Source organism: Mus musculus, chromosome 10 (genome assembly GCF_000001635.26).
Source record: "Mus musculus strain C57BL/6J chromosome 10, GRCm38.p6 C57BL/6J".
NCBI classification, from domain to species: domain Eukaryota; kingdom Metazoa; phylum Chordata; class Mammalia; order Rodentia; family Muridae; genus Mus; species Mus musculus.
Window position 1 is genome coordinate 128293521 of NC_000076.6, and position 9517 is coordinate 128303037.

Consider the following 9517-nt stretch of genomic DNA (forward strand, 5'->3'; position numbering starts at 1 on the left):
AGGCTAGCCTTGAACTCACAGTACTATTTCTCTCTTTGCCTCTCTGGCACTGGCATTTGTAATGCCACCACAATCAGAGCTTTGGTTGGTGGGTAGGTGGCTGGGCTTTTGTAGAAAGGAGGCCACTCTATGGTACAGGTTACAACAAACTCACAATCTACCTGCCTCAGTCACCCGAGCACTGGGATCCAGGTGTATCCCACTGGCAAAATGTATGTCCTTTGGTGTCCAGGCCATGGGAAAATAAAGGAAATAAACAGGATGTAGCGTCAAACACCTGTACTCCCAGTGCTTGGGAGAATGAGCTAGGTGGATCACTAGGAGTTTGAGGCCAGCCTGGACTATGTTGTGAGTTCTAAAATAGCTAGAGATACAAAAAGAAACCCTGTCTCAAAAAAAAAAAAAAAAAAAAGCTGGGCAGTGATGGTGCAGGCCTTTAATCGCAGCACTTGGGAGGCAGAAGCAGACAGATTTCTGAGGCTAGCCTGGTCTACAGAGTGAGGCGTTCTAGAATAGCGAGGGCTACATAGAGAAACCCTGTCTCAAAAAAAAAAAAAAAAAAAAAAAAAAAAAGAAACAAGCTGGGCGTGGTGGCGCACGCCTTTAGTCCCAGCACTCGGGAGGCAGAGGCAGGCGGATTTCTGAGTTCCAGGCCAGTCTGGTCTACAAAGTGAGTTCCAGGTCAGCCAGGGCTACACGGAGAAACCCTGTCTCGAAAAACCAAACCAAACCAAAACAAAACAAAACCACCACCACAAACAACAACAAAAAAACCTAGCTTTTTTTCACTTTTTTTTTGAGATTATAATATAATTACATCATTTTTCCTTATCTTTTCTCCGTCCAAAACCTCCCATCTGCTCCTCCTTGCTCTTTTTTTTAATCCCCCTCCCTTTTTAATCTTCCACTCCTCCCTCCCCCACCCCACCCTTCTCTCTTTTTCCTTTAGGACTGGGTTTAACTTTGTAACCCTGGCGTCCTGGATACATTGTAGACCAGGGTGGCCTTGAACTCAGAGATCCTCCCACTCCTCCTCCTCCTCCCCCCTCCTCTTCTTTTCTTCCCACTCCTCCTTTTCCAACTTTCCCTCCTCCTCCTCCTCCCACCTCTCCTCCTCTTCCCACCCTTTCTCCTCCTCCTCCCCCTCCCCCTCCTTTTTTCTTCCTCCTCATTCTTCTTTACTTTTGAGGCTAAAGTTTTAACTTGAGTACTAAGCAATCTTCCTTCTGAAGGAGTTTACAGAGATCCTTAAGGGAGACTCACAGACCTTGTGAGTTGCCTTCATCTTCCTGTAATGCTTGACCTGCTCAAAACTGAAGTCCTAAGCTAGGGCTGCAGCTCAGTGATGGAGCACTTGTCTGGTATGCCTGAGGCTTTGGGTTCAATCCCCAACCCTATGGTAAAACTAAACTCTCACTTGTATCTGTTGTGAGTTGGGTTCCTGTGTTTGGTTAGATATACATACATGGATACATACACACACACACACACACACACACACACACACACACACACACACACACACTCATGGCCATGAAGTCAGGGAAGAAAGTAACGGATTGGGGAAACATGTTGCCTACAGCTGTACTGCCCACTCCCTGACCTGAATCCCTTGTAATCTCTGCTTAGCCATCAAAGAAGCCTTACTGATAGAAAAAGCCTACTTGTCTTAGACTTCATGTCTATAATACCAGCACCTGGGAGGCTGAGGAAGGAGGCCAGCCACAAGTGCAAAGCCTGTTTGGACTGTCTGAGAAGTCAAACCAAAACTTTACCAGGCTTGGTGGCCCACCTATGATCCTGAAGTAAGAGGATTGCTCTGAATTGAGCATCATCCTGGTCAATGTGTCAAGGAGTTACAAGACTCCATAGAAATACCCTATTCAAAAAACAAACACCAAAAATTCAAGCCAGGTGTGATACTGCACTGAGGCCATAAATTCCCGACAGGCTGGTGTGGGTAAAGCCCTTGCCAGGCAAATGTGCAGACTGGAGAAATGTGGAGATTGGAGCTCCAATACCTACATAAATAATGGATGGGTCTCGTTCCCCATCTATAATTCCAGCCCTTGGGAGGCTGAGACAGGCTCTCCAGAGCAAGCTGACAAGGTAGGTTAGTTCAATCAATCTGCTAAACTAGGTTCAAGTTAACTTGGCACAAAGCTGGGAGAGGTGTCACCTTTAACCCCAGCATTAAAGAGACAAGAGGCGGGCAGATCTGTGCTGAGTTCAATGCCAGCCAAAACTGCATAGTGAACCTATATATATATATATATATATATATATATATATATATATATATGTGTGTGTGTGTGTGTGTATGTATATGTATGTATATATATATATATATATATATATATATATATATACATACACATACATGAACATCATACATACAAGTCTAAAAAGACCGAGCATATTCGGCAGTGGAGATACCGTATTATCATTCAGTGAACTCGACACAGGTGTGTCCATTCAGAACCCAGCATGCTCTGAGGCCTTTGACCTGAGATGTCAGCGTAGAAGGGGTTCATGTTGTTATCACTTGGCCCTACTTTTCCCATCTGTTTTCTCATCTCTTTTCTCTCCCGACTACACTTAGAAATTTAGACCCAGAGAGCCACATAAATAAATCTTTATTGAAAAAAAAAATACATAATTCCTTATAAATAGAATAAATAACCATCATCTATACTGTTACAAGGATAAATAATATCAAAAGTTCCCTTCCCACTTAATAAATATGCAGCTTTGTCACAGGTCATAGTGGTAGTATTTGTCAGTTCGTATTGGTAGTCCTGTTAGTTCTTAGTGACTAGATTCTGTTAGAACTGAGGGACAGAGCAGGCAGGTACAGAGCTGCTGTCTGGAGTACTGTGCATCTGCACATTTCCCTGAGCCACCCAGGAAAGTATAATGTTCCCCTTTTCTTGTTTTTCTTACAGATAATGGCCAAAGCCTGGGCTCACTTTTTCTGATGCTCTGGGTTTTCTCACAGTTTCTCGATGCCACCGCCCCCTTCCCCTCAGGCCACGCAGCTGCTTGCCCGCTTCCAAGGCCAAGGGCTCGAGACTTTATTCTTCTTCTCCAGCTCCTTTCTCTAGCCAGCTGCCTGCTCTGGGGTTTGTTTCTTTTCTCTTTAATAATGGTGTCCTTGCCCTTCACGCAAAACAAACAAAACAAGAACAGCACAAGTCCTAATGGGTTAATTAACTGGTAGATGTCTGGGCTGATAGATTAGTCTTATCATGGTAGCCATGGGAACCTGGGCATCCTTAAGCTGTTGGCACTAAGGGCTCAGTCAGAGTTGCTGCTCCGTGGGCAAAGACCCGGGCAGCTATGGCCAAAAAGGCCTGGAGGCTTCGAAGGATCTTGGAACGGAGAAGGGGGCGCTGCCACTGCTGACTAGAACTCAGGCTGGGCATCTGTTGGGTCTCCCGGGGGTGATCCTCTGGCTGAAAGACACAGGACACAGTCAGAAAGGACTCCAGATACTAAGCTCCGAGCTTCTTTTTCAAACACTGGCTAGCCCTATCTTCCAGATCCCTAGTTCATACCTGGAGGAGTTGGCTGAGTCCTAGTAGGGAGGTGTGAAGTTGCTCCATGGGGCTATCAGGGAGTAGAGCAGGCTCCCCTTTGAAGATGTCAGAGTCAAGCAGGTGCTTATAAAAAGCCAGACCTTGGCGGATCCTTTGCAAGCAGAACTGGGAAAGAAGAAAACAATCAAGACAGATAGATCCTCTTTCCTAGTGCCTGCCTGCCTTTCTTCCTTCCACTGTTTTTCCTTTTTCTTTCTTTAGACAGCATTTCACTACCTTAGGCTTTGGCCTTAAACTTACCACCCACAGCTCAGGCTGGCTTCAAGCCAACTATGGCTCCTCGTCATCTCAGACAAAGCTAAATGGCCATGGACGCTCAGCTTCCTCTCACCTCCCTCTCCTAGACACATCAACATCGGCTTAGTGGTACCTGGCTGTTGTCCTTGAGTCCTTGTGGGTCACAACCATCTTCACACTGGATACGGGGCACATTATTTTTAGTCTCTTCATCCTCTTCTTCTCTTAGTAGATTCTGTAATGGAGGGAGTGGGAACAGTGAGGCGAGGTGACCGCTTTGCATTCCGCTCAACCGCCGGCCCACAACTCTTCCAGAAGCCCCAGTCTTCTGTCCTATCTCATTCCACGATGGCTTCCAACCCTCCAGATCCACCCGGGGCCACAGCTTCCATTAAACCTACACACTTGGAGGACTGGGAAGGTTTTCTGCGCGGTCCCAGGAGCTGACACTTACCATATGTCCCGCTGGTGCATGTGCGTTCCAGGCTAGCATGCAGAGATTCCGAGAGAGCTGCTGGCACTGAGCCCAGTCAGGACTGCTACTCCTAGGCACAGCCAGGCCCTGAGTGACCCAGGGCAACAGCCATAGCATTATTACTGCTCTGCAATCCAGCATCTTGTTCCCTGCTTCTCAGATCTGGCTGGCTCTGTGATCTGCACCAGGCCTGTGGACCCCCTATCCACCTCCTTTGGTTCTGAGTCTAACTCTGTAGTCCGACTTCTAAGCGGCTTCCTGATTTCTTCCTTTTGTCTCCCAGTCTCTTTTTAAGGTCCCTGCACTGTAAGGCCCGCCCTTCACACTAGCAGGTGACTCAGAGCAGGTGGGATTCCCCTCCCTACATCATCTCCCTCTTTGGAGAGCCCAGGTATGCCGCTTCAGTTCCAGGGGAAATGAGTGGTGAGGTTGTTGTGGCTAGAGGCCTAGGTCGGGACACATGTGTCATGCTCTCCAGGAACACAGAAGACTGCAGAAGGGGCAGGGAAGTAATGGACATTTAAATGAATATCTCCAGTTCCTTCCTGTGTAATCTGCCTGATATTGTTTTTTTTTTTTTTTTTTTTTTTTTTTTTTTTTTGCTTCTCAAGGCTTTATTCTTACCCAACCCCAGTCCGATTTCCTCACTTCCTCTTGCCCGAGGGAAAACCAAAACAGCACTCATTCATCTCCAAATCCCATGGTGACCTCAGATTCGAAGTCTGGTTCCCGTGTCATGCCTTCTATGTAAGACCAAGGCATTTCCTTCTTTCCATGTTCTTTTCACCAGGCGGCCCTGGTTTTGAAGGTGATAGAAGCCACCTTCTTAGATCACCTTCTGTGATCTGAGAAGCCTCAGAGGGGCAGTAAGAAATAGTAAGTAAGGGCATTCCCCGGGTGAGAATGCTGGCTAAGAACCTCTTCATTTCTCAGCCTGCTTAGCCTACAGTTGCCATCGGTTCTGCGGGATTTAGGTAATGATTTTTCAGGGAGTCGGGGACTGGCAGTCCACCCCCTGCTCCCACCCCATAGCTAGAAAGCATAGACAGAAGTTCTGGGTGGTTGAAAGTACAGCGATGATGACCCGTGCTGGCCTTTCAGCCTGTTGCATCCACGGGTAAAACCCGCTGATGGCTGATTGATTTCATCACCTTCCATGATGTAACACCCAGGGAAGCAGCTGTGAGAGTGGGGTTGGACGTGGGAGGAGAGGGTGGTCTGAAGCTGGGACTCCCCCAACCCCAGTGTAGGGTCCCTGCACCATCTGGACGTCAGAGTGAGGCCATAGATGACCACACGGCAGGCTCTCAAAAGTTATCTTTTCCTCTGAGAGACAAGTTCTCAATGGGGGTCCCCTTTCACTTAGGACTCTTGTTTGGTTTTGGAGACAGAGGTTTCTCTGTGTATCCCTGGCTGTCCTGGAACTCATGCCTCAAAAAATATCAGACAGATTACACAGGGAGGAACTAGAGGTGATATGAAGATGTTGACCATGCTGTCTCCAACTCAGAGATCCCCCTGCCTCTGCCTCCTGAGTGTTGGGATTAAAGCTGTGTACCACCTCTGCCTGAAGACTTTCTTTTTTTTTTAATTATAAAATTCTTTATGGATTTGCATTTCATCTTTGCACAGGGGCCATGCTAATCTTCTCTGTATCCTTCCAATTTTAGTAAGGTACAGCTGAAGCAAATACCCTTTGGGACTATTTTAAACTGCCCGAATGAAGCTTTTGGTTTAAATACTATTATTAGGATTCTGTGATGACTCTGCCTCCCTTCCAGTGAAACATTTCCAGCATCTGAGAATTAGCTCGGTTTGGGGGAGAAATGATTTGTCTACCTAGGACAGATATAAATGGAATAAAGGAATTGGGAGGAGGATGCATAAGGGAGTCCTCGTTATTTTGTGCAGTGTCTCTCTTTTGCTACATCTGCTCAGAGTCCTGAGAGTCCTCACAGGTAGGAGATAAAAGGTGAGAAGAAAGATACGGAAACGAAGATGAGGTGGGAAGAGATTGACAGAGTGAGTTGGAGGCACAGGCTCTCAGCTGTTTTACTTCCTGGTGCTTTAGCAGTTGAGTAGGAAGTGGGGTTGGTGTGGCGACTCCAAAGTGGCTAGCAGCTGGAACCACTTCCAAGGCTGCTGCTGACCTAGAGCTTCAAGAAGCCCTTGACGTCAGCGTGGGGTGGGGGGGCTCAACCGTTATGCAAATCACATTCAGAAGACACTCCTAGACAGGCCTTTCCAGACGAATGCCCAGACTCCAAATCCAATTGAAGTTTCCCCAGGTGGTTAATGACTATAGCTAATAATGATGGCTAATTCGTATCTAACTCTCACTGATCTAAGCATTTTACGAGCATTAATCTAAGTCTCAGTAAATTCTACGTCGTGCATATTATATCATGGATTTACTGGGGAGACTGAGGTGCAAAGATAAGTCGTTTAACAAAGACCTCATAGCTGGGAAATGGCTAGCTGTAGCGCCGAACACAAAATTCTACTTTTAAAAATTGTTTAAAATTATTATGTGTGTGCAGGTGCATGTGTGCCTCGGGATGCCTGTGGACATCAGAGGACAGCTCTGTCCAGACAGCCCTCTCTTTGTACCTTTGTGTAGGTTCCAGAAATTGACCACGGGTTGCTAGTCTTCCAACCTGGCTTTGTATTCCACACATGCTAGGCAAGTGTTCTACCAGCCATTGAATCCCCAGGAATAAAAACATAAGCACTACCGCACCTAGTTTATCTTTACATTGTCAGTCTTTGTTTGTTTGTTTTTCAAGACAGGGTTTCTCTGTATAGCCCTGGCTGTCCTGGAACTCACTTTGTAGATCAGGCTGGCCTCGAACTCCCCAGTGCTGGGATTAAAGGCGTGCACCACCATGCCCAGCTTTTTTTTTTTTTTTTTTTTTTTTTAAGATATACTTGTTTATGTATATGATACACTGTAGTTGTCTTCAGACACACCAGAAGAGGTTATCAGCTCCTGTTACAGATGGTTGTGAGCCACCATGTGGTTGCTGGGAATTGAACTCAGGAACTCTGGAAGAGTAGTCAGTGCTCTTAGCCGCTGAGCCATTTCTCCAGCCCTGTATTTTGAGTCTTCTAACTTAGCTTTAGTAACAAGGATTATAGACCTGTATCAGGCTCAACCCATATTCTGCAGTTTAGTTCCTTGTTTTTGAGACAGTTTCTTGTTGCCCAGACTGGTTTCGGAATGACCTTGAGCTCCTAATCTTCCTGCCTCCACTTCCCAAGCGCTGGGGTTACAGGTGTGCTTCGCTCCATGTAAAATTACTGTGTCATTATATTGGATACTGTGAGGAAACTCAAGTGGAAGTAGATTTTGATTCATAAAGTAGTTTATTGAGTGAGGTCTGATGGCACCCTTCTGTATACCCAGTTCTGGGGTTAATATGAAGGGAGGATTACAAGTTCAAGTCTAGTTTGGACTCCTTACTGAGAATTCAGCTCAACAAACCAAAAAGTAACCGATTTACTCCAAGTATCTCAAGCTCCTTAACTCCCGTGGTCTGTGAGGTCTCTTTCAATTATGAGTCTTTAATATGGAGATTTCTGTGTAGGGACTGTCTGGGTCTCTTAGCACCTAAGTCCTTGTATGAAAATTTAAATCTAAGGACCAGCGAAGCCAGAGATCCTTTGAGTTAGGTGTTCTCTATTTTGATGTAGGATTTCTTGGTGTGTGGAATACCCAAGTGCCTATGTCCCCCTTGCCCACCCCATTACTATTTTATTTTGTTTTTTTTTTTTTTTTTTAGATAGAGTTTCAGGTAGGCTAGGCTGCAGAACATCCATAGATGAAGTCCCGATGCATCTGCCTCAGGGTTCTTTCTTGAAGTTCTACTTGCTTGCCTTTATTGAGAGAGAGAAAAATCACACACACACACACACACAGAGAGAGAGAGAGAGAGAGAGAGAGACAGAGGGACAGACAGAGACAGATAGACACTTAAATTTATTTATTATGTATGTGTGCCACAGTATGAATGTGAAGACAACCACATTGAGTCTCAGGGATGGAACTCAGACCCTGACAGTTGGTAGCAGTATCCTTACCTGCTGTACCATCTTGAAATCCTCTTTCACCTTTTTGAAAAGAAATACATTTTTATTTGGATGAGGGGGGTGTTTTGAGACAGGGTCTCACTGTCTAACCTTGGTCGGCCTAGAATTCACTACGTAGACCAAGCTGTCCTCAAATTCACAGAAATCCATTCTGCCTCCTGAGTGGTGGGATTGCCATCCCACTTAGCCTGGTTTTTGTTTGTTTGAAACAGGGTCTCATGTAACCTGACTAGCCTGGGACTTGCTATATAGAAGAAGCTAACCTTGAACACTAATCCTCCTGCCTCAGGATTACTGCCATTACAAATATACCTCCACTATGCCTGGCCCAATAAATGCTTTAAAAGTTTTATTATTGGTGTTTATTATTGGTGAGAACTTTCTTCCACAGGCACCTGTTGAAAGGGATATTCACCATGTAGCCATAGCAAGCCTGGTCCTTACTATCTATGTAGCCTAGGCTGGCCTCGAATTTGTAAGGGATTCCTGCCTCTGCTTTAATAATGCAGGTATTGTAGGTATGGACCACTAGTGGCACAGGGCCTTTAAAAACAGAGATGACAGAGCTGAGTTTGGGCAACCTAAGACATCTCACAGCCTGGACCAATTCCAAAGCAGTTTAGTACACAGCCAGTACCCCCAAATATTTTAGACACGGTGACACACTCTCACAGGAGAGGGAGAGGCAGTAGGATCTCTTAGTTGGAGATTAATCAAGAACCCCTCAGAATAGCTACAGCTCAGTTGACTCAGTTTACTGTTTATCTCTCTCTTGGGGTCAATGTCCAGCTCCACGGTCTAGGGGAATTTTGACAGTCTAGGAGACTTGTTTCTTGGGAAAATTAGGGGACCTCTGGGGACGACACAAACATTGATGGGAATTTCAGATGGATGCCTCTAGAAATAGAGAAAAGGTGGCCACTTGGGCCACACTAGAAGTCAGGCTCCCGCTTCCTTTTTCTTCCCCACATCTAGAAGTCATAGGAAATGCCAGTGAGTTTCGGGGGTACAGGGTCAGAGGTATTGGAATGGCTCACAGGCACAGCAAGATGAAGGTCTATACGCCGGGAATGATGAAGGCCACGCTGGGAATACCCACCGGGCGAGTCCCAGTGCT

At 45.9% G+C, this 9517-nt stretch overlaps 1 protein-coding gene and 1 non-coding gene across 2 annotated transcripts; both read right to left on the bottom strand.

The window, feature by feature from the left end:
• Positions 1-2619: 2619 nt before the first annotated feature.
• On the bottom strand, positions 2620-4564 carry Il23a (interleukin 23, alpha subunit p19). The gene is made up of 4 exons (NM_031252.2): positions 4291-4564; positions 3970-4071; positions 3558-3704; positions 2620-3455 (listed from the first exon to the last, which is right to left on the bottom strand). Exons 1-4 carry the CDS (start codon positions 4450-4452, stop codon positions 3276-3278), a joined length of 591 nt encoding a protein of 196 aa, NP_112542.1. The 5' UTR covers positions 4453-4564; the 3' UTR covers positions 2620-3275.
• A 1334-nt stretch (positions 4565-5898) lies between these two features.
• On the bottom strand, positions 5899-6002 carry Gm23241. Its single transcript, XR_003949162.1, has one exon. It is a non-coding gene; the product is annotated as a U6 spliceosomal RNA (small nuclear RNA).
• Between the last annotated feature and the right edge of the window lie 3515 nt (positions 6003-9517).

What these genes read in the sequence shown, in the direction of transcription:
- Il23a (NM_031252.2), bottom strand. Translation starts at nt 4,452, where the DNA reads ATGCTGGATTGCAGAGCAGTAATAATGCTATGGCTGTTGCCCTGGGTC. An exon ending in GACTCAAGGACAACAGCCAG is followed by an intron (nt 3,705 to 3,969) that starts GTACCACTAAGC and finishes CTTCTTTCCCAG; the next exon opens with TTCTGCTTGCAAAGGATCCG. An exon ending in GACTCAGCCAACTCCTCCAG is followed by an intron (nt 3,456 to 3,557) that starts GTATGAACTAGG and finishes TGTGTCTTTCAG; the next exon opens with CCAGAGGATCACCCCCGGGA.